The following is a 25,545-nucleotide window of genomic DNA, read 5'->3' on the forward strand; positions in this document are numbered from 1 at the left end:
GGATTAAGCCAATAGAATAAGACATATACCTCATTCTGTATTGCAGAAATCGTTCTCCCATTTCTTGGTGATGCCATTCAGTAACACATCAACAACACAGTGCATCTTAGAGCACATCTTTATCCTGGCTTTACCGTCACCAGTGCGGTCACCTCAATAGCACGGCCATCTGCTATAAGTTAGTGACATTAAAAATAGAATGCAAGCAAATGTGCAGGCAGCTCACAGGGACGAGCCCAGCAGATGTCTTCACTTCATTAGAGGCGAGGCGCTCCTACAGCAGCTGCAGCTCAGCGGCACAGGGCTGCTGCCCTCACCAGACTTTACTCACTGCTTTGTTTACATGGTGAGCATAAAGCAGAACACACGTCACAACAGCAAGCTTTGTCTGCACTGAGACTGGCTGTAATGAACATGAGCCTGAGTGCCATCACGGATTTCTGTGTAAAAGCAGCTTATTTCCCAAGCCTGGGCTGGCATACAGATGAGAGGAACTCGGGTATCAGTATTGCTGTTTGGCTGATGGGTTTCCCTGCATTCTTGTTACTAAGATGCAAGGAGAAATCTCTGGGTTTTGGCACTTCCTACGTTCTGTAACTTAGAGGAACCTGTATCCATAGAGCCTCCCAAATGTGATCCACTAAGTGTCCCAGCATGGAGCAGATGCCTGTGGGTCAAAATCCTTCCATGTGAGTAGGAATGCAGGGAATGCTGAGAGCAATGATCTCTCCTCTTGCTATTTTGAATGGGAACCAGGTACGTATCTCAGTGTCCAACAATAAATGCTTTTAGGGGAGACTCCGGGGTATTTATCACTGAGAACTCTGCTTTTCGTGAACACTGGAATGAGTTTCCCAAGGAGGCTGTGGATGCGCCATCCCTGGAGGCATTCAAGGCCAGGCTGGATGTGGCTCTGGGCAGCCTGGTCTGGTGGTTGATGACCCTGCACATACAGGGGGGTTGAAACTCGATGATCATCGTGGTCCTTTTCAACCCAGGCCATTCTATGATTACCTCGTGCTCAAAAGTGTAAGACCCTGAAGTGCCACTAACAGCAACCTTTAACAGCAGTCACATGGCAAAGAGAAAAAGTAAGGAGCAAAGGACAGCACAGTTTACAAACGTCCAAGCCTCTGCTCCAGTAGCAGCAGGATTTCAGCATGCCTGCTGCTGTCACCTCTGCAGACAGCCAGCTCACACCACACAGCACTGCCCACCTTCAGGCCCTGCACAGCTGTGGAGTACTGCTGGGAGCCACAGCTCTGCCCCAGGGGCACCGCGCTGCCATCAGCCCTATGGCTGTTTGAGTCGGCTCTGGGATGTTGCTGTACAGTGCGTTACAGCAGGACCTCTCAACAGCCTGCACATCCTTCTTCAGTACCTGATGGGGAGGAAAGGATTGCAATGCCTGCGGAAGTTTGGCAGAGCTCTGCTGTCAGCCTGCATTACACTGCAGATATGAAGTGGGATGCCTGTGGAGTTGTGGAGGGGAGGAGCCCCAGATGAGCACACCTGGCACTGAGCGACCCTCCTGGCCAGAGTCTGTGGGCGTTACATCAGAGCGTGCAGGTGGGAAGGAAGTACGGTGATAAAAACGGCACTGATGAGCAGTTCAGAAGGAACAGGCATAGAAAAAGGAGAAAGGGCATTTCAGGTGGGACAGAATATCCCATTTGTAATGTATTTTGTTGTTGTATGAAACTGGGGAGGGGGAAGAGCCTCTTAAGCTACTCTTGACCATTCAGACTTTTCCTTTCTTTTTCTTTTAATGGCTTAATAAAAAGGCCAGGCAGGTACCTTGCCCCAGAAGTTGTAACTGAAGCTTTTTTGCTAACAAGGTATTACAATGTGAGCAAGCACCACCCATCAGCCTCTACTTGTGGCCTTCACTGTTAGAACACCTTCATTGGAGACATACTATTTCTGGCTTAGTAAAACCAATGCTTAAACCATGTTGAAAATATATCAGCAGGAATTCCCAAGTAAGCCCGAAACACCTGGACCAGATATCCGGCTCTGCTGTAATGCGGCATAATTAGGGCTGCCTCAGAAGGCCCCTCCACTGCAGTATGTCACCACCTTATAAACAGGAGATAGTCATATCAGCAAATAAGATCGAGCCTCACCACACCCTGGCATTGGATTTCTACTCCCAGGTGTGAGGTAGGACAGGTTAGGTTTTAATTTAAAGGATCTGAGTGAGGTTTTAATTTAAAGGATCTGACAGAATCAGTGAGCCCAGGCCCTTTATCTAAGACAAAGCACAACAGCATTGCATTTGGCAGCACTGAGGCATTTTGGAGCTGAACACCAATAACTCTGAAAGTGCTAAGATGCAAAAATAAGACTTCAGCAGTCAAAAACTGCACAGCATAAAAAAAAAAAACACAACAAAACCCAAATTTCTATTGTAGAGGTCAAAATGAGCGTCTCCCATCAAAGCTTTTTGCTAATTTGCACACTTTCAAGTTACGTCATTGCATATTTCACATTTCATAAGTCAAAGCTGGGGAATGAAAGCAGAGTGCCTTTATTGACAGTCTGCCACAGGTCGCTGCATTACGCTTTGAGTGAACCTTGCAAACCCACCTGCAAGAAGTGGGTGCATTCTTACAGAGGGTACGGGATGTTCTGTCACCAGCTCTCACTATACTGCCACATGCAGCTGCAGCACTGTTTTATACCAACAGCACAAGGTTCACTGGCATCACTTTCTCTTTCTGAGATGTATAGTTTAATGCTAAGCCTTCACTGGCTTCAGTGGGATTCCTCTGTCCCTTAGGTAAGCTTGCACATGATGCCTGCAGGACTGGGAGCTTATGATTACAAGAGCTGTGACAAGGGGGGATGAGAACAGAAACTGAGACAGGAATTTAACAATTCATTGCATCCATCTTGCTGGAGGAAATCAATGTCTTTACCTCCTACTGAATGTTAAAAAGAAACAAAGATGCTTAAGCACAAAGTATATATTTATACCAAATAAAACAACTGAAAAAGTATTACATAAAGAAAAATAATGTAACAGAACGTACTTAGGTACCTAACTTACAGTCATGCTCATATCTAAAAAGTAACATTGGTAACTAATATATGTAATTTTTGACAAGGGTGCATTTAAGAGTTCTCTAACATACAACATTCTAAATGTGTAGAGTATTTTTTTTCCAAGATACAGAAAAACAAATTATTTTACACAGGCACACCTGTTAATTTGAATAAAAAAACATGCTCATAAGTGAAAAAAGGTCACTTTAGTACTAATTTACCAGATGTGAGAGAGCTATGTAGTGTTAATCACGTTGAAATCGTCTCTTCTCCTTTTGCATTGGTGAGCGCCAACACTGAATGGTACAATATTTGATCCACGTGGTTTACTGACACTGCAACCTGTTTCAAAGCAGTAGCCCTGCCCAGGTGTTGAACAGCACAGCACAGTGCAGTACAGCCCCATCCGTCTGCTTGTAGTGTATTTATACCTAGAAGCTATTACAATTATTACAATGATTTGTTTCAATATATACATCAGTATAAAATACTACCCCAAAACACTTTCGCGTCTCAAACAATTTAAACCACTTCATCAAACAATGCGTTTGCGGAATAACAAAAATGAACCCAATTAGTGTTGATTGCCAACAGTACAGCATGCCTGCAGTACGTGTCCTAATAAACGGGAGAACGGAAATGTCTGACAATCAATTAAAATAAGAATCACACAACAGGATTGGTGTTAGAACAGTTCAAGGATTCCCAGTCTGTCAGTATCTAGCCCAAGCAGCGCTACCCAAACACAGCATAAGCCATTTAGTGTTTTCACAACAAGAAGAAAATATTCAAATATTAAAGCTGCGACAAACACACAAAAGCAAGGAAAGAACATTTGTTCTGTACACATCCGCCAAGGTTGCACCAAGGTACAGTGTGCTGGGAGTTTGCACCCAGTGCACTGTGTGTGCTGAGATACCTGGACACAACTGTGGAAGACAACTGAAATGGAAACAGCTCTCAGTTTCCTTGCTGTTGTGGTTTCCTGTTATACCATTCAAGTTATAGCAGCTTCGCATAATTTGTTTTCCTGAAGGGAAGAAGAGAGAAAAGTTCTTAAGGAAATTTTTAAAATGCTACTAAAATCCATCACTTGGATACAATTTACTGCTTTAGGAGCTACCGTGTCATTGCACAATACAGGTGCGGCCCATCAACCGCTGAACTGCCGGTGCAGCAGAACGCATTGGCCATCGTGCTTTGAAAACTGGCATTTTAAATCCTGCCAGCATCCCTTAATAAGGCAGAAACAAGTCTGCGGGTTTCAAATACTACCATCCTCATGTAAGGTAGTAAACGTGCATTTTTAGTGGCAAAATTCAAATCTCTGCCTCTGCTGCTTCAGTTCTTAAAACAAGACTTTTGTCAGAGCTTTCGTTCTTTTATAACATCCCGAAGCACGTTTATTTCTGAAGCATAAAAATGACAGTGATCATACAGGTTATTTGTTTTGCTAATCCATTCCTAACACGGAAAGGTAACCAGTTTCTTTAACAACAAAATAAAAAGCCATTAAAATCTCCCTCTGGGAGAAGTCCCCGCTAGCTGGGATTTTTCTGAAAACTGGGTTTCATGCTTGCAGCATCTTTACAGTCATGTTAAACACCCTTGAAAATAAAGGCTTACGTTGCGAATAGTGATGCGCCCTTAATTGCAGAGGTGCTAACTGCTGACTCGATCTTTCATTAGAAAAAAAAAACCAAACAACCAAACCCCCAGAAAATGTCATAGCTTATACTGAAAGTTTGATTCATGCTCATTTTGTTCATTTAAAAATACTCTTTGGAAACTGTCAACTCCTGCAGACAACTTAGTGATACATCTTTTCCTGTTAAAATAAAGGTAACTCATATTCACCTCTACCCAATGCTAAGCTCTACTGCTAATATACACTTCATTACTTGCTCACGTCACCATCTAACACGTATCTTTACAGACTTCTACGTCGTGCCCAGGGCTTATTTTTCACCAAACGGAATTTGACAACTATTACACTTCGGAGTTTTTACTGAGGATTCTTGTGTTATTTTTTTTGGTCTTCTAGCCTTTTCATTGCAGCTTACAGTGATGTTCATAGTTCAGACCATTTTCCCACACTAACTCAGGAGAAAATCTTCAGAAGGTTTTTTCCCCTTAAAGAATCTAAACTCATTCAGATACAAAACTGAAAACCAGAGGTGAGCTTGGACGCATCTCGGTCACTGTAAAATTGTTTCTGCTACTTCAAAATGCGTTTTAAAATCGTAAATAGCGCACTTAGCTTCTAATTCAATATCTTGCAAAGAAACATGAAAAATAAGCCACTGGTCATGGATCCTAAGGATTACATTCAAAGCTAGCCTTTAAAAAAAATAGAAAAGTTACGGGCAAAACATACTGTTTTATGTACTCACTAGCTTATTGCGCTACAATAGGCATGGTTTAGGTATAAAAAAAAAAGCAGACAATTCAGATTTAAATAAGACTATGTGAAATCAGAAAAAAAAAAAAACCCTTAGATTTCACTATTTAAAAAAAGAACACCTAGAATTACTTCCCATCCTATAGCTACAGTTAAATCAACTAACAAAAATAATCAAACTATTTTTGACAAACAAGAGTTAGGCTAGAATAAGTGGCAACAATCAAAGTTCATATATGTTTCTATGTAAAAGGACTCATGATTTACTATAACATAAAATATGAACAAGAGCACTTCATGGCTAATGAAGGAGCTACTAGTGGAAACACCTAATGCCAGTTTTCAGCCCTCCTTTAGGTCGTATCTCCAAATCAGTATTGACTTCATTTGACCAGATACATCATTTTCGGCTTGTCACTCCAGTATGTCACGTTTTACCACTTTCCACAGGCAGCAGGAGACAACTAGCTGAGCAAACTACAAGCAGTGACATGCAGAAATTTACTCTCAAATCTGAGTACTTAGATAAAAATGATATGCAAGCGCACACTAGGACAAAAGGAATGGCATTCGTCATTCAAATAGGCTCATCGTTCCCTCCCCCACCCCCCAACAGTAGTTGCAACAGCAATAGAAAAAGGTCAAGAAGATGTCTGTTCTTCAGAGTCAACTGTGGAAAAAAGTCAGCAATATATAACAGCAGCGATGGACAAGGAAGAGCAAAACGAAAGAATCTTGCTGAATATTTGTTCATTTACTTTTTCTGAACACAAGCCAAAGTGTGCCACACTGGCTTGCTCTGAACTTCAGATACAGATGTCCTATTCTCCTTAGATCCTTCACAGATTTAGAATTCAGTCTCCCTGAGGCCCCTATAACCAAGTAAGAAAACTCTCTTTATCTAGCTTGGTGGCTGCCAAGACAGATTCCATGTCATTTAAGATGTCAGAGCTCAAAGCCTCTTGCAGACTTGGCATCAGTTCTTCTCCTTCTATATTCATCCCATCTCCTTCCAGTGTCCCAAGGTCCACATTTGTCCCTGGAATGGCTTCAAGGTAGTCTGGGAATCGGTTCTGATGGGACGGTATGTTACTTTGGCTGATACTGTCACCTAGTTATAACAAAAAGCAAGATGGATGTTCAATTTACTGGAAGTACCAAACCCACAATTAATCACAACTGGTTAAAGGTTAATCCTGGATCCTTTGCATCACTCAAAAACTGTGATTCATAGAAATTCATCACAAAAACTAAAGATGACTTGGCTACATGCAGATGTACGAAGAACTTGCCTTTGTTTCAAACTTTTCATGTCTTAACCTGAATCTTTACAGATCTTTGATCTTTTAGCATGTTTTAGTTTTTATGCATAAAAGACAATAACAAGTCAAATATAATTTGGGAGCAACATTAGCAATACTGATTAAGCATACTTATATAATAATAGTATAGTAATACTGAGTAAGTTCTTAGCTTAGAACTTTTGCTTTCTTAAGAAAGCAAATGGGTATTCAAATTCCATATAGCTGCAGGAATTATTCCCTTTATGAGCCTTCCAGTAGAATTTATTACAAGGATGTTTTTCACAAATTTAACTATAATAGTTCTGCAATAGAAATAGAAGGAGGTAGTACAAACATAACCCCCCCCCCCCCCCCAAAAAACATTGGAGCTTTTCAGAATCACTTGTTTTCACTGCAAAGGGGCTGAGCATTTGATACCAGCACGACTGAAAAGGGTGTATTAAGGAGAACAAACCTGTATCCATCTCATCAACACTGTTCAGGAAGTCATCGGGGGTTCTGGGTACACTGTAACTGCTCATGCTAAGTCCGCTATCTGTGCTTTCATCTCTGGAGTGATATGTTCCACTGTAACAGAAAAAATGCAACAAAAATGAGGGTAGAGCATCGGAGAAACTAAAATAGTTGCACACCCCAGTGCAGGGGTTTTGATAACGTGGCTGTCACAAGAAATGCTCCGTTCTAATTAAAAGCTGAAGTCTGTGTGAGACACCAGTTTTTCATTTTACACTGACCTTTCCCAATGAAAACCACAGCACTGAGGTTCAATTTAACTCAGTAAGAACATACCTAAGCAGCTTTAAGAAACAGCCTATCGATGTTCCACACTGTTTTAAACTTTTCACACCCACCCACAGCTAAAAACCATTCGAAGCATATCACAGTCCTTAACCATTACAGAGCTAATAATGGTGTACATTTCACACTTCAGTAAGGATTAGGAGCATTCTAACTACTAATGTCCCCTTGTTTAATCAGCCACCAAAGTGCATTTTTAGGTCAGTGCTGTTATAAATAGGAGCTACAGTTGGAACTCTTTTAGCAATTCTTCAGTTGCTTCCCGCTGTTGCATTACTACCAGTTCAGTCGTACATGTCATGGCAAGAGGGCCCTGATATAAATCAAATCCTGTACAGAAGCCATTCTGTAAACAAATCCTGTTCAGAATGATCTTGCTGACAGAACAGTTAGCAAGATGGCACAGGGCCTTACGTATATTAGTTTTCTCGCTGCCATCTTACTACCAGTGGAGCAGACAAGACCAAGGGAGCTGCAATGGAAATTTGGGATGGGACTGGGAAGAACAGGCCAATCAGATGACCTACAATCAGCTGGGGGGATCCAGTTTACAGTTGACTTTCTTATAAGTCACATAAACTATTTCTTTGAAAGTAGAACAATAAGAAACGTTTATATACAACAGTGAAAATCATTATCCTGACTGGAATAATTATTTCCAGAAGCTGGAAGGAGCTGCTACTTGTTATACTTAGGCATACATCTGAAAATATTTTGCTGTAATAGCTGAAAGGATGCAAACAGCCCCACCAGTCAAAACGGTCACAAGCGGAAGCAGCTGTAGAACTACACCATTACCTCCCTCCTCTTCTGTCTACTAACAGCCAAGCTTCAACTGGAAATACTTTCTAAACTTGTATTTCTTCCACCTGTGGTAGCATTGCTGAGAATGCTTACAGATTTTCCACTGTGAATTCTAAGTGCAAATCAGTCTGATGTACAAGCTACACAATCAAGCTGTGCATTGTGTTGATTAGGATTTGGAGACATGCTAGTCTGTAGTGTATGCCTTGTCAAGTATGCAGAAGCAAAGAGAAGATAGCTGAACAGCTGTTCAACATTGGATGCAAACAGAATACCATCAACCATGAATGTATATATTAGGTTTCACAAGATGGTCTTTGCCACACAAGAAGTAAAATCGGTGTTTCTATGTGAAGAGCAGAAGTATCACATCTGATAACAGTCATCACAAGAAGGCTATTTAAAACTTCTGTGAAAAATAATTCCTGGTTTACTCTGTGGGACAAAATACTAGAAATAGAACTGAGCCTGTGCTGAACTGAATCATTCTGGTTGAGAAGGCTTTTTGGCTGGTGCTGTCACACTTGGAATGTCCAGACCTCCTCTTTCTTCAAATCACTCCTCAATAAACATTTCCAGCAAGGATTTCTTCATTTAATGGTCACACCACCAGAAATTACTGCATGCAACTAAACTGCATTGCCCAAAATAGAATGGATGCTTCTTCAACAAATACTTATTAAAATATGTGTATACAGAAGAAGAAAGCCCAATTTAGGAGTGAAACAGAGAACTGCCAACACAACCAATATAAATTTAACAGTCAAAAACATATGCCAAATAGCAAATCAAAAGCCGAAATCATCTAACAAAGTCTAAATATTCTGCATTGCTGTAATATTTCACTTAAAAATGAAATATAGCATAAAGACGCTAAGTAAAGAAGACAGCAGGCAGAAGACTGACTACATAAATAAGAACATCACTGTGTATTCTCTCCATTGCCTCCCATGTAGAATTTTTTCTGACGTTCAATACATTAAGCAGAAAATATTCAGCTACTTGAATTTCTGGATCGTAAAGTTAGGAGGATTGTTTCACCAGGAACTTTACCTGCCCTATGAAGAGAAAGGAGCATTTCTGAATTTAAACATACGAAACATCAAAACTACTGCATTGTTGCATCTAGTTCAGGGCCATCGACCCACAAGTGTCCTTTAGAGAGTCCCTTTCCCTTATACATATCCCAGAATTAAACACAGTGATGTACACAGAATTACACAGAAGGGAACAATGTTTAAACTAAAATGTAAATTTAATCATCTGAGTTCAGATGAGATATGGATGTTTCAGTAAGGGCTACAAAAAACACAGCCAAGTTAAACATACCGCCAACGAGGCAAATGATAACTTCCAGTAAGTAGTCCTTGCTAATTATCAATCTGACAAAAACTAAAAATAACTGGAATTTGTCCTTTCTAGCTTCTTTCCTACTTGTCATTGAAGACAAATCATTTTATATTCCATATACACAGCAGAATAATGGACCAACTGCTTCAGTCCACTGATGGAATATTAGACGTATGGAGGAGTACAGTGGCAATCTAAAAACTAAAGATACAGAAAACAAGAGCAAGATGTGAGGATATTAGAATTAAGTAAGAATAACATTCAAAATATACCCAGGCTTCATGTATGATGACAACAGCCTTCCAGAAATTCAGACTAGTTTGTTACTGTAACATATCATGGTCATCTCCTATCTACAAGGATTTCTTCATTTGTTTGTCACACCATGGAAAATCACTGCCCGTGACTAAATCGTACTATTCAAAATGCAATTTTAGATAGATCAGTAGGTAGCCAGTTTTCAGATTTCTTGTGCTTTTTATTCCTCGGCATAGAGCCAGCACAGCTAAAGATCACACTAAATTCCACTATGAGTTCCATGGAAAACAATCCCTCCTTCTAACAAAATTACACTTTCTAACCAGATCCGTTTGTGTAGGAGGCAGGACAGAGCAGTTCAAGAGATGGACAGGACTCTTGGAAAAAGCAGAAAATGAGACAAGTGTAAAAGGAGCTCTCAGAATATCTGTAACTGGAAAAAGGTATTTCTTTAGGCATCAAAAACCTAGATTGGAGTGATAGGTAATGTTACATACTAGAAGAGAATTGCAACACAAACTTACAGAGCCTTTCAGTATCTAAGATTATGCCAATTTTTTAAGCTTGTCCAACTCCAAAACCACATTAATTTTAACATGATGTGAACTTCCTACCTTACAAGCAGATTTGAAATGCTACTGGTAGCACAAATATAAATAAAGTCTTGCATTGAAAGAATTTTGAATTTTATGTGAAATTTAGGTGAATATTATGGTTGTTTTTTGTTTTTTTTTATGTTTATAATAATGCACAAAGAGAAGGATGAGCATATTATACTTCGTGAGCACTACAGCAAACATCCTAAAGTAACACTAATATTTGAAGGCAACATAGGAAAGTACCAAAGGACTCTGTTGGAATATGCAATTTTTCTCTTTTATGGCAATGGATGCTGAGCTGTTATCAATTTAAACCACTGACAAAATATGGTTCAATGAAGCCCTACAAAACGAACAACTTAAGTTCAACTATTGATACTGACAAAGCATAGGCAGATTAATTAAAAATACAGGTGGTTCAGAGATAAGATTCTTTTGTCATTTTCATCTTTCCTTTCCAGCATGCAAAGTACAAAATTAGATGCAACTTATCACAAGCTGCAGCAGGTTCTCCAAAATTGTGATGATTAGTATGAAGCGTTTGTAAGCTGAAATTAGAACAGTATTTCCAAACAAACAAACATTCCTCAAGTCACAAGCATTAAGGAAAAAGTTATATAAAAACACTGGTCTATATTGTAAAATTATAATTCTTGACTTAAAAGGCCCACACTTCAAAATAATACAGCATCTAAAATGAAACATGCCACTATTTGCAGTCCTAACATTAACAGAGTAAAAATATTGCTAAATTAAATACCTGAAGTGATGGGGAGGGGTGAACAGAAAAACCTTAAAATGAACCTCAAGGTGTAGCCCTAAATGTGCCTCACAGTTCATTTGATCTCATAGCAAGCTATTCACAAATTCTTCTGAGTCAGTAATTTGAAATGACTGTTAGTCAACAGATTATGCAAAGGCAAACATGTTATGACTTTGAATAAAAAACCTTCCTACAAGTCTGAACAGACTACTTCCTCCCACAGGAGACAGCTTTTAATCCTCAACTTTTACTAGACTTGCCATTTAAGGAAAGATTCATTTACAGCTGTGGCTTTTGGCACAGACAGATGTTCAAAATAAACTATTACATGTTCCGAACAGAATTTGAAATCAATTTTTTTTCCCCTCCAGTAGCTACTCCTACAAACCTGTTAAGAAACGGATCAGAACTATTTGTAGTCATTGTTCTCAGTTCCTGAGACATTCCAGGAGATGATACGGGATTTTGAGATCCACCATCTTGCTCCATTGTTGGAAGCTGGCTACGGAGAGCCAATTCCTGAGGAGGAGGGAAAAAAGAAAAGATCTTGTTAGGCATTTGAAAGTGTTTTCCAGATACATAAACATATGACATTTCAGGATAACAGATGCTTTTAGTGTTTTCAGTTAAAAGATTTAAATGCAATTAAGTTTCTGAAGACAAAGCATTTTTACTGGCTTCATTGATAATGGAAGTTCAACAAGACATGCCCAGTACTACAAGGAATTCACTGTAAATATGTTTATGCACATAAATTTCTATGTGATCATACAAATCTTTTCTGATTTCAATTCAACAAAATTACTAAGAACAAAAAGAATTAACGCTACCCAACCCCAAACATATAACTGTTCTTTTTTGTGGAATACAAAATGTATTCTACATTTTCCCTTAATATCAAGTTACATGTTTTGTACTAGTTTTTCTAACACCAGTTGATCAGACCTTCACAGCAGAGTACAACCATACCATTAGTTTTTGGATGTGACGCACCCAGTTGCCTACCCCAAGTAAATATAGCCTTCTTTACCACTACTTAATTGGCTATTCCTCTAATAAATAATAATAACATTCCTCGTCCATGTTCTCAGATCATAAAATGGTAAGCACCTTTAATCCATTTCTGTAAGCTCATGCAGATGATTTTCATTTTCATAGAATCACAGAATCATTGGAGTTGAAAAAGACCTTTAAAGGCCACCTCGTCCAACTCCCCTGCACTTCACAGGGACACCCACAGCTCCCTCAGAACCCCATTCAGCCTGACCTGAAGTGTCTCCACAGATGGGGCACCCATCACCTCTCCGAGCGATGTGCGCCAGTGCCTCACTGCCTGTATCGTAAAAAACTTCCTTATATCCAATCTAAATCTTCCCTGTTCTAGTTTGAGACAATTTCCACTTGTCCTGTCATAACAGACCCTCCTAAGGAGTTTACCTTCTTTTTTTCTTAAAGCTCCCCTCTAGATACGGCAAGGCTTCTATTGGTCTCCCCAGAGCCTCCTACGCTCCAGGCTGAACTGCTCCAGCTCTCTTAGCTTGTCTTTGTAAGGGAAGTGTTCCATCCCTTGGATCATTTTTGCAGCCCTCCTATGGACGTGCTCCAACAGCTCCGTGTCTCTCCTGTACTGAGGACTCCACATCTGGACGCAGTACTCCAGGTGAGGCCTCATCAGCACAGAGCAGAGGGGCAGGATCACCTCCCTCACTCTGCTGGCCACACTTCTTTTAATACAGCCCAGGAGCTGGCTTTCTGGGCTGTGAGGGCAGGTTACTGGCTTATGCCAAGCTTCCCATCCACCAGTACTTTAAGTTCTTTTTGGCAGGGCTATACTCTATCCTTTCATCCAACAGCTTGTATTGATAGTAGGGGGTTGCTGCAACATTTTCTTACGTAATGAAACCAAGTGTATACACTACAGAGTTCTTAGTTTAAAACTAGGTTTACCTGCTTGAATCAGTTACATCAGACCTGATACAAAGAAGCTGATATGAAAAATTCTCTTTTGGAATGCTCCACAACTGGTGATCTGTGGAAGCTCTTTGATATCCTGAAAGAACTTGTGAACAGCAAAAACTCCTTATTCACACCAAAATCTTTATGCCTTCTTCCAGAGACATTTGATCTTGAAAACGTTACTTGCACTTTCCCTTCTCTGAGAAACTGCCTTAATAAAATGCAACTACTTTTAACTAAATCCATCATAGTACATTAGTGCTAATTTTGTCCTTATTTCAATAACAGCGCTGCTAGAAGTGCAAAACAATTGTTTGCATTAATGCTACTCATTGAGGAGGCAGAAATAGAGCTCCTCCCACTAGAGGGAATGTTATTCCATCATTCATTCAAGTAATACGCTTACGTCAGTCTGGAAGGGAAAGGCATTACCAAAAAAGCCAAGCAATTCAGAAACAAATACAGAATGGCTTTTTAGTAATTCCTTAAGATGAGTATAGTTTTCTACAAGCCCTCAAGAGTACATTGCGTCTTTTTTTCCTTATAGGTGCATGTAATGGAATCTAAACTCGTGTAGCCTGAAGAATGGTCCTTTCATTTCTTCTTCCTTTATAAAACCAATTTTCAATAAACAACCTTTTGCTTCCTGTAATTAAAAAAAATGTATGGTAGTGTACAAGTCTATCCCAGCTCCACATGGGGCAACGTGAACTCTAGGCTTTCAATTCATGTTTTAAAAATATATCCTTTATTTGAAACATTTAAAGTCTGAAGGCAAAAATAAAACTATGACAAAATTCTGGCTTAGATTTCTATAATTTGATCTCATTATATTTTCATAAGCAAGTTAAACTTTTTAAAAGTACCTCTGGGTAAATAAAAGCTTGGTGTAACTACCGTTAACACAAAATCTAAGATTTGGATATTACATAGAAGACCAAACCATCTGTCATCTCCATAAGGAAAGTAATTCAAAAAATAAGGCCACTATTGTGCAATTTGCTCCCCTTTCCCCTCCTTTTTTCCCCCATATTTGCATAGAGAGAGTTTTACATGGAATTGGAGGGTCACCTGCAGTCACTCTTCTGAGAGCACTTTTATTTTTATCATCTTTTATCACATGTGTATTTCACGTACCATACTCTTACTAAATTAAACACAGTAGGAGCTGGTCAATCTTAACACTGTTCAAATATAAAATCTTTCATGGGCTTCACTGAGGTGGAAGAGAGGTGTTAGGGGAATGAGAGGGCCACTGCACTTGGAGCTAACTATCAGTACCAGTTCTTCACTTTACGTATTTATATTCTTACTTGAGAGCCACAAAGTTAAAGCATGTGTAGAAAAGAAAAAGGGAAAGAAACAGATGAAGACAAATGAATTCAGCAATGAGGAGTCATGCAATTACAAAAAAGAGAAAACTTAAATCATTCAGTGTTGCAATCATGAAAAGCAGCAAAATTAATTCAAGAGGTGATAGTGATAGAGTGATAGTTAATTGCATTGTGTACACTTGGCATGAGACTCAATTCTATGTAATGCCTTCTGCATAAACACTCTGAACAAAAGCTTTTAAACAACACCTTTGCAAGTGTGGATAGGGCAGCATAAACTGGAATAAACATTTGTAAATAGAGTCTGGTTTCTTGTCTGGTTTCACAGTCGTGTGCTGTACCACTGGTATAAACCCTTCTCACTGTGTATCAGGCTATGCCTCCAAGTTCTGCACCTCCCCAAACGGTGTGTCCCCAGAGCACTGGGAAGACAAGCATGTGTCAGCTGGAGTCGGCAATTAGCCAGAGCTGGATGGCCGCCCTCTACCAATTTCTGTTTGCTCCTAGCAAAAGCTTCATCCCAGACTCTGGTTAAAGTGACTCATCTTCTACTAGCCCATTGCCTTAGTAGCCTTTTTAAAATGCAAAAATCTTCCTTATGACTCTCTTTCTCAGGAGCTTAATACCCTTGATGAAACTAAGACAGATCATTTTTCCCTTGTCAATCTAGGTCAGCTTCAGATACCATGGAAGGATGGCAAATGAGAGTCAAAACACTGGGATTCACTAAGAAACAAAACAAAAACATTTCAAATCTTAGTGGAAGTGGTGCACACACAAGTAAATCTTAAGTTGGAATAAAGATCATAGTATCATAGTTTCGTGCGGGTTGGAAGGGACCTTAGAGGTCATCGAGTCTAACCCCCAGGATTTGAGCCTCTGTGTAGCAGAGCGGCACTTCTACCACTTGCGCCACAGGGGGGATTCGAACTCCGGGCCCCAGTGTTGCAAGGTGGCATTCCTACCACTGCACCACCGGGGCACACAAGATACAAAACTTAAAGCAGTTAAATCAAATGTACCAACATTACTTCCCATCTGAATCTTGCTTTCAACTTTGCAATGTTTTCTAGGCCTAACAAGAACTGCACTCACTTCTGAATTCACTTCTTCCCTCTCCCCCCAAAAAGAAGCGCAAGTAAGCACCATAACACTAATCAAACGAAATTTAACAAATTTCTGTTACTATTCTGTCTTTTTTTCTAATATTTTACCTGGGAAAAAACCTTATTAAAACTTCCAGCTTCTCCAAGTTCATGCAAGCTGATTGCAGAATGCAGAATTGTTTGCTTACTAGAAAATGTCAGAAACATGACAGTCGCACAGCTTTATTTTTGCATAAGTGACTACAAATATTTCGTTGAAAAACAGTTTCCTATAAACACTTTCCTGAAACGTTATAAGTGTTCTTGACTAAGCTGGTGCAAGGTGTCAAACACCAGCAAAAATGGGAAACAAACAAACAAACGAACAAATTATCAGAAATTCAAACAGTGTTTCAAAAGCGGTTACTACTTAGCACTATAAGCGCTTATAATTTACACAGATAAAAGCAAATATAAAAGAAGTAAACAGTGAAAGACAGGCTAAATATCTGGCTTCTATGAACTGAGGAGTGTTCAGAATGTCCCTCTAAAGCTGATAAGAAATAAGCCTTGGGGTAACAGTACAGAGTCAGAGAGGAACTTCACAAAAGGACAAAATAATGGAGACAACAGAGAACACATTCCAGGCATACGGAACTACCAAGAAAACAGGACAGAGGTACTAGAAAGGTAAGTCACAAAGAAGGACCCTGCAGACTGCACAGAAACTGGGGCAGTTTCTGGTTCTAAGACAGAACTCTTCATTTGGAGCTGAAAAGAAGCAACAGGCAGAAAATATACAGAGAAACCTATCTCACAGGGGGGTGCATAGTAAGCTTATCTTATTAGATAATGCCTTCATATTACTGGCAGAAAAATAAGAAATCTCCCAGTCTTAGCACAAGGAAGTAGACTGTGTAAACATACAAGAGTAACACCTCTCTTTTTCCTGTATACTAGAAGGCAAGCACTGTATTACCTAGTTATGCATTCCATTTTATGTTTTATACAGAAGTTGACTAACATCTACTTCAAATGAGATGCTGACAGTTGAATGCTAAATGTAGGAAACTGAAAGGAGAACTACTGGAGGTGGAAAGAAAGTCATGTCATTCAGTCTCTTCACTGAGACAGATATGCATCCTTATTATAGTCACAGAGAAATCACAATGATGAGAATAAGCGGACAGACGGTTGGTGTTTTCAGATTCTATGGATAAGGCCATAGCCAAGAGTGCTTGCCTACATACAGTAAATATGGAAGTCAATTTTTGCTTTAAATTCCTTTGAATTTGATATTTTCAGAATAATAATGAAACATGTCCTCATTCAAACAAGAAGAGTCTTTTACAGGACTTAAGACAAAAGATGATGCTGAGCAATGGTTTAAACCTTCTGGAAGATCCTTCAATATTAAGGCCTTCACTTGTAACACTGAGTATCAGTATCACTACAGGATACTACACCATCATGGCACAATACCTAGCAAGGATGCAACATTTTCTTGCAACCAGAAAACTTAACCAAAGGCATCAACTTTGTATCCAAGTCAGGTGACAAAAACCTCAAGAAGCTTGGGCTACGTGTACAATATTAAACTAGATGACTTCTGTCATTCCTTTCTAGCGTATCTGATGCTATGATTAAGCTACGATGAAGAAAAGCTCAGAGATCTAGTTAATAGCTAAAATCCTTTCTCAGTGGCAAAACTGAAGGCAAAACTTCAGAACAAAAGGCAAACTTCAAGAATGGTGGTGTGAGACAGCTTAATTACTGAAGGAAGACTTCAACAGGCTCTAAATCAGGTTGAATATTCTGAGAACCTGGAGCACTGAACACTGAAAAGATTTTACTTTTACTTATTCCTTAAAAGAACATAAAAAATTTAGCAAATGTTTTTTGTAATGAAAGCAGAAATTTCCTTTAAGCTTCATGAATTTTATTCACAAAGGAATGTATCTGTAAACAAGAAAAATGTGACTGCATTATTCCTCGAAAGGTTTTCCAGATTCACTAGGTTGACTGTGATCCTATCAGATACACATTTTAGAAGTTCAATAACAGCAACACTACAGCAGACAACGTTTGATTCTACAGCATTAGGCGTAAAGAAAACAACTTCTAGAAACAGTTCTAATGGTTTTAAACTAAAAGAGGAGAAATTTAGGTTAGATATTAGGAAGAAATGTTTTACTCAGAGGGGGCAGTGAGGCCCTGGCACAGCTGCCCAGAGAGCTGTGGTGCCTGTCAGACCCGGAGGTGTTAAAGGCAAGGTTAGATGGGGCCCCGGGCAGCCTGATCTAATTGGTGGCAACTGTGCTCACAGCATCGGACTTAGAACTAGATCTTTAAGGTCCCGTCCAACCTAAGCCATTATATGACTCTCTAAACATCATCTTCCATAGGCAGCTGCTCATTACGTTATTAAAATGACTTACGAAAACCCATTTAGGTGATACAACATGAATGACTAGTATTACAAAACGTAAGTTGACACGGTTACATACTTTTCTACCCACCAGCGCACTCAAAACTGGCTTGGCTCATTATCAAGTGCAGAAAAAAACTGATCGCAGTCAGGTGAGTACAGATGGGAGCTTGCTATGAAGCAAGATTAAAGGTAACTGGAACTCTTACATTTACTGAAGTCCTTTCATTGGTTTCTGTCCCAAAGAAAATAGGCTGATCCATACACATTTTCAAATTATTGATAAGGTCCCTCGAGTTTTTATAGCTTTTTACTGCTTCAAGCCAGAATTACACTAAGTTTGAGAAATCCGATCTTTCTGAGTTAAGCATGAAACTGATTCCAAAAACTTCTATTTGCTGCGTATTACTAAGCTGGCAACAGGATGATGTTACTTTGAAAGAGGGAACAAAAATATTATAGGGTTTCCAGGCATACCAGGAAAGACAGAATACAGTTTTAGGACTCAGCAAGAAAAGCATCTTTCCTGAATGACCTAACTGTAGCAGAAGACAAGGTGTTTCAAACTGGTGTGGAGGAGCATGTGTCTCTGCTTATTTCCTGTTACACCAGCGACCTCTAAGCAATTTTTCATCTGCCTTCTATAACCAGATCCAATAGTGACTGATGGAAATGTTATATGATTAACGTTCAGTAAATGAATAGTTGGGTAATGATTACATATCAGGTAAAATGCTTCAGTTTTAGTGCTCTGATTATACTGTCAAAGATATTTTTCAGAACATCAGTACTGTCTCTGAAGTCTGAGTTTCTCATTTTGAAGATGATCTTCTCAGAAGAATCAGTGACGTATAAATTCTACAGTACGTTTAAGAATGCAACAGTACACCAGTACTCATAACTGCCAAATACAGAGTACTTCCTTTTATTCTGGGTTTCCCGTATAGTGCATAATGTTGTATTTCTTAAAAAGACCAAGTACAATATGAGCCAATATAAATATTGTCCTAAAAGCTAGTAGATTAAGAATAATGTTAGTCATAGCAGGCAATAAGCTGAATATATTCATAAATCCACCCTTTCAGGGATTCAGTTCACATTCAACTTCTGAAGTGCCCAAAAGAAGTCCACTTTCAACTGTTCATTGTGCTACATATTTTGACCATTTTCATTTGCTCTGAGCTTGGAAGGCTTTATAAAATTACTTTTTCCAATAGAGAAAATGCATCTGTGCAAGAGCTGGCTAAATCTCAAAGTGGAATAATTACATACTATATTGCCACAGCAATTACTTTATTAGTCTGATTTATTAAATGATTATTACACTGTACATGCTTAAAAATAATAAACTTTTAAAGTGACTTTTTATTAACAGATTTACAGACATCCTTATGATCACACCTGCTTACACAGATCAAGAACATTCATGTGAATAGAACTTAAAAGCCACAAACTACTACCTTAGAAATAATGAGGGGTTTGCTTTAAATACACTTCTTGATGACATCAGGACTGGAACAGCGGTATCTTCAAGAATGCTAAACAAGAACATTGCTTTCAATGCAGAAAACTGTGCAATGAATTCCCATTGCATTTAAATATTGATATCAAGTTGTGGTAATGCAGAACTCTTAAAAGATAATGTTAGGGTCATGATCAGAGAAATGGTTCAAAAATACGTATTGGCAGAGCATGTTTTTTTTCTTAGAATGCCCTTATGTAGCAAAGCTCCTCAGCTAGTCTAATCTAATGTTTTCATGTTTCTAATTATGCTGAAACATCAGTTAAGAGCCTACCTGATGTTTTGGAGAATTTGCTGTGCTGGGATTCCGCATTGCCTATGAGTAAAAATAAGATGGATAAAAATTACTTTAGCTGCAAGTTTTGCCTGTGCAGGCTGTCTTATAAACACCATCTTGTAGTATCAAGCCCCCAAGACAGGCCAGATGAGACAGGTTAAGGGAGTTTAGAAACTACAAAAATCATGAGACAGTGAAACAAAACTCACAGGTTTACCAAGGATGTGTATTTGACAGAAAAGCTGGATGCCCAGGGAGAACAACACGAAGGGAACTGTCTGTCACCTGGTTCAAAGTTAGTCAGATTCTCAATGACAACTGAGGCAAGAAGAAAATTAGAATGCCTACCTAGAAGCATGCTAGCACAGGGTAAGATGTTTGTTTGGTGGATTAATAGCAAAGCAGGAACAGCAGAGGCCCAGGTGCTTAAGCAGAGAAAGTCCTGACACCATCTTTGCAATGTACTCTTAGTTAGAGTATTACAAAAACTAACAGCTTTAAAGATGACCCATCTTATACCAAGAGATGTTGAAGAATCCTACAGTACAAGCCTTGACTATTCAAGATAATGGGAGCCAGATTCCAGGATAGAATGCTGCAGGTAAATAAGAAAGTGAAAAGCTGTCTTTGAGGTGAAGACATCATTCTCATCTGATACAAGACCCATCACCCAAAGTGAAAAGGGAACAGGGTAAGATTTTAAGAGCTTTTCCTCAAAGAGAAGATTAGTGCTTTCTTCAGTGTCAAAAAAGAAAACAAAACCAAAGAACATCCTAAGTATCTTGAAGAATGGCAGTAACCTTTTTTAAAACATACAGATGGAAAAATGGAAGCAGAAGTTTAAAGTGAAAAGGAAGCCAAGCCCAAACTCAAAATCCAGAGATGCCAATGTCCAGTGCTACACTTTGACATTCATTCTGACAATACTTAATATAGTCAAAAACACTAGAAGAAACAGTTTGCAGCCTAATTATGAAGTCTGAAATTCCTCATTATAAGAAAAACAGTGGTTCAAAATGCAGCATGAGTGATTGAGTTGTTCCACGCTCTCCTCCGCAGTTACACAGATGAGATTTTTAGCAACAAGGTGTCTCTTCAATGTTTCTTACAAAAACTTAACTGTAGAATCCAACAGTCCAACATGTTCTTCTGAAAGTGAAATACCTCCGTGTACTTAAAAGGGAGAACTAACACAACTGTGGGAACCAGCTTCTTTTTGCATGACTCAGAACTCAATGACTATGAGACATATTCTCAAGAGGATTCTCCAGTCAGATCAACAGTCCATGAGGCCATCCTAACAGCAAAGAAACTTGATCTCAGAAAGTTTTGTTAGAGAGGGGGGAATTAGGGAGGAAGGCAAAATCCTTCAGTGGGTTAAGTCAGATGCTTTCACTATCAGTCTGATACCACTAATAGAATGACTTCAAACCTTTTTAAATCTCAAAACGTTTTGCACAGTTATTAGTCTTTAAAAATCAGTGAAACAACTTAGCCAAAACGAAACAAAATATAACATACAAGAGAAATAGTAGGTGTCTAACCTGTGGCCTCACCTGCCGAAGCAGTTCTTGATGCTTCAGTCTCAGCCTTTCCTTCTCCATCTGTAGCTGCTGAAGTCTCATCTGTTGCTGCTGATTGGAGCTACTCCCACCCATGACCCCACCTTGGGGACTCTGAGGAGCCAGAGGGGGTGGCTGTTTCACTGGAGCACTTTGGCTGATTCGCTGATTCATGGCTATGGAACCAAAACAACAAATGTTTGAAAACAAAATGCAAACAAATACAAGGCAAGTACTATCCTTAGACAAGATACAGCTAGAAATTACAAGCCCTGACCATACAAGACTTGCAGTCACAATGATGTTCAGCATGAAACATATGCTCACATTTATTATTCCTGTGAAATCAATGCAACATTCTCATGTTTATGTGTAATTCTTGTTCTAAAAGCTCCTGAAAACAGACCTGAATGTGCATATTGGTGCAAAATGTCAAAGTGGTGGGAAAATTATTCAGTTTTAATTAGAATGTCTGCTTGCTTTTCCTGCCAATACATTATTTTCAATGTAGACACAAATAACACAAAAACACTTTTCTTGTTCACATGGAATCTTAGAATCATCCAATGCACAGAATGACAAAAGAGATCTCACTCAGACCCAGCAGCTGCCTCGGTTACAAGCTGCCACTATTTGCAATGGGGTGCGGGTCGCACAGCAACCATTTGCATCATTTTTGGAATCAGTTTTGAGTATTACAGACTCCATTTAGACTTCTAAGCAAATCTTGACGTGCAAAATCAGTGCTGGCACAAGAATGGTAGACAAATTACACAGACAACAATATTACAAGATTTAAACCTATTTTGTTTTCTAAAACGTTGCATCTGCTTGACAGACACGATGTTTCCTCTACAAGTTAAAATAAAATCATATGTTGTCTTAGTCTTCATCATAGAAAAAGGATCCCTGGAACATGAACAATTAAAGTTTCTTTCTTAAAATAGTTATCTCAGAGAATCTGCATCACCTTTTCTCTCAGAAGCCCTCCAGTCTCCACTTCCTTTTGAGTGTTCAACTTAAGGTACACAAGCATCTTTCGTACCAGGAAAGTCTAAAAATGTCTGTCTCACAGCAAAAATGGCTGTTGCTTCACTGCCTTGCTCCCCTCCCCTTGCCACAGCTCATCATTCCATTGAGAGGCATATTAAGAACAGAAGAGATGAGAAACACAGTCAATAGTTAGAGAGCCAGCTCTAGTCAAACCATTCCATGGTTCTCAGAGTCAACAGTCCTCAGTCAATTCAAAGGACAATGCATTGTTGAACTGCTTCAAGTAATTTGAAATAATATTTTATGTAGTTACTCAGGAAAGAGTTTTATACATATGATCACAAATGAAATAAAAACTTCCTGTAAAGGTAAGTAAACAGGCGAAGCAGAAACAGAAACTGTATCCAAGTGCAAATAGAAGAAAGAGTGAATCTCTAGCCTTTTTGTATTTAATTCCAACCTGCAAGTCTCATCCTGAGCTAGTGAAAAACAAAAGAATAAGGGGTAGTTAAAGATGTAGTGAATAGAGCTTAAAAGAAAACAGTCTGTCAGACATTTAGTACCTGAACTTCAGGAAGAAGTGACCAGACTCAGTCAACCCTATTTACTGTGTGAGCTATGGTCCCTAGGATAGCAAAAGATAGAGAAAGGACACCTTGTTTTTCTGCTGAACAGGTCACAGAAGGTCCATGTGGCCTGAGACACCAGAAACTGATAAATGAAAGTTTTGACAGCACCAAATGCTGCCCTGCAAAGACTGTGAGCAGCACACATAAGCTCCAGGAGCTCCATTGGACAACCTCTGCTGGACAACAGACAGCACTTAGGCTGCGTACATTTACCAACTTAAGGCAAAGTTGGAGCTAAAGAACACGATGCAAGACAGGAAGTCCAAGCAGCAGCTTTCGACAGGCTGAACATAACATCACTGGACCAGGAAATGCATCTTACTCTTCCTTCTTCCCTTTTTACTCAGAATCCTACACAGTCTAGAGCCAGGAGCATGGCTTTTGCTTTCTGTATCTTACTCTCTTACATCTTGAAAACAGGCAATGATAGGGGCTTGTAGGGGACAAATGTAAAGGGTCTTCCCCTGCTGTTACCTAATTCTGTAACTCTAACAGGACTCTGTGCTACACTTTTGAAGTTCCAGGACTCAAATCCTGCTATTAAACAAGATGGAAGGTCCATTACAGTTGAAAGGGGAACAAAGGTTATAAAATTAAAACCACCCACAAAATTACCTGGAAAAGGCAACCTAAGTCAAAAGCAAACTACTCAGCTTGTAAGAATTAAGTACCCAGAAGCTGAAGAATATCAATTTTCATTTGGTTTTAACCAAATGGCTCTTTTTATGATGTAGTCTCCAATCATATCATCCTGGTCCCAGAGTTCCTGCCTCATGCAGTTCACAGCCAAGCTGTGTCACAGGTAACCTCACACGCATTCAGCAGTTTCTAACTGTAACTAGGCATTCAGGTATAATGTTATTAACATCCCTTCAGCACATTAGATTTGCTTTTCCCACATGCAACATACCAACTATGCTTCCACAGGTGTCACTTCCACTAACACATAACTTCAGGAGTAATTTCCCTCTCATGCCAAGTTTTCCAAATTTTATATACCCATATCCTTCTGACCACTGCTTGTGTTATTCTATTGCTCCAGCTTTCCTATCTATTGACTTGGCAATTTAAGTTGCAATCATGTTTGTAAATTCACATTTGCCTGACATTTTCCATTTTAGTCCAATAAACCAGATCACTGAATTGCCTCCTAATGTCACTTCTCTAACTATAAATGCAATCTCAAACAGGAACATGACAAAATACCCGTAACTTCAGTGTATACATAATATTCACCAATAAATACCTGGAGGCATTTAATTACATCATTTGTTAACAGAATCTGAAACAAAAGCAAAGATCAAGTTTCTAAATCTCTATTCAGGTATTTTCGAAGCTTTTTACTATTTGAAGAACAAGTGTAAAGGACTTCAAATTCAGAACAGATCATGGAGATGTTTTCCATGCAAGGGGAATATTTTGCCTATTAAACTATAAGTTTGGTGACTGAAAAAAAGGACATAGCTAACTGAACTTCACTGACTTAAGAACATACTCAAGTGAAGAACGAGAGGGGAGAAAACACAGACATTAGCCATTTTGGCTGGTTACACAATTATGCAATCTTCAAGATAAACAGGAAGAAGAATATGATTTTCTATCTTTTCCAACACAATATTTAATTAAAGGAAAGCAGGAAAACATCTCCTTTTAAGTGACAGGGAATAACAGAGGTTTTCATTTTTCTATAATCCCCAGTTCTCCACTACTTATTAAGGATGTGACTATACACATTTGCACTCAGACTAGAGAATATGCTTATCGGTGGGATCTCATAGAAGCAGAATTATTTTCACACCTCACAAGTTTGTGACGATCCAGGTAGACACATCTCTTTTAAAATACCTTGAATTCAAAAGCAGAGGTCTTTGTTTCTCTATTAGAGTTAAGACTTATCAGATTTTTCTGATGCATCCTGTTCCTTACCTTCCAGGAATATGGAAAGCATTTAAATAAGGGGCTCTGCACCCACACACTGGAGGCTGTAAAGACCTCACAGGCAGACAAGGAACAAACAAGTCTTTGTTTCCAGAAGAGGGGGATTTAAGGGAAGAGGAGGAGGGGCAGACAAGTTTAAAAAAAAAAGCAGGGGGGGGGGGGGAGGTGTCAACTTAAGACAGTAAAAAAGATCTCACAGTCCTATAATATGGCTTAGGATCTACATTCTGCTGAATGCAGTCAGTCGTAATAGCTACAATATGCTTCTGGGGACAGATTAGGAATTAGACATTTTCAAATGTTAACACAGAATATCCTAACTAAACTCAGCAGGCAAATGCTTGTACCATACTGCAGCAGATAATACTTGAAAGTTACTGAAAGGAGTTTAGGCCACTGTCTATACCCTTAATGTAAAAAAACAACAGAGAGAAATAATTACCAGGCATTGGTGCTAGAGAGAAAAGGCCAACACACTGGTAACAACTCCAACATA

General features: G+C 39.1%; 1 protein-coding gene across 4 annotated transcripts in view; it reads right to left on the reverse strand.

Moving 5' to 3' along the window:
- Positions 1-2,953: 2,953 nt before the first annotated feature.
- The window catches only part of YAP1 (Yes1 associated transcriptional regulator), an 81,934-nt gene continuing 59,342 nt past the window's right edge, over positions 2,954-25,545 (reverse strand). The window contains exons 5-9 of one of the 4 annotated variants that reach the window (XM_015852258.2): positions 21,472-21,665; positions 19,925-19,966; positions 11,714-11,844; positions 7,208-7,320; positions 2,954-6,560 (exon numbers count right to left, since the gene is read on the reverse strand). In XM_015852258.2, the coding sequence (XP_015707744.1) occupies positions 6,322-6,560; positions 7,208-7,320; positions 11,714-11,844; positions 19,925-19,966; positions 21,472-21,665 (719 nt within the window). In that variant the 3' untranslated portion in view covers positions 2,954-6,321. The remainder of the gene's footprint in view (positions 6,561-7,207; positions 7,321-11,713; positions 11,845-19,924; positions 19,967-21,471; positions 21,666-25,545) is intronic. The other 3 variants (XM_015852259.2, XM_015852260.2, XM_015852261.2) reach the window with 3 other exon arrangements.

This window comes from Coturnix japonica, chromosome 1 (genome assembly GCF_001577835.2).
Source record: "Coturnix japonica isolate 7356 chromosome 1, Coturnix japonica 2.1, whole genome shotgun sequence".
Lineage (NCBI taxonomy): Eukaryota > Metazoa > Chordata > Aves > Galliformes > Phasianidae > Coturnix > Coturnix japonica.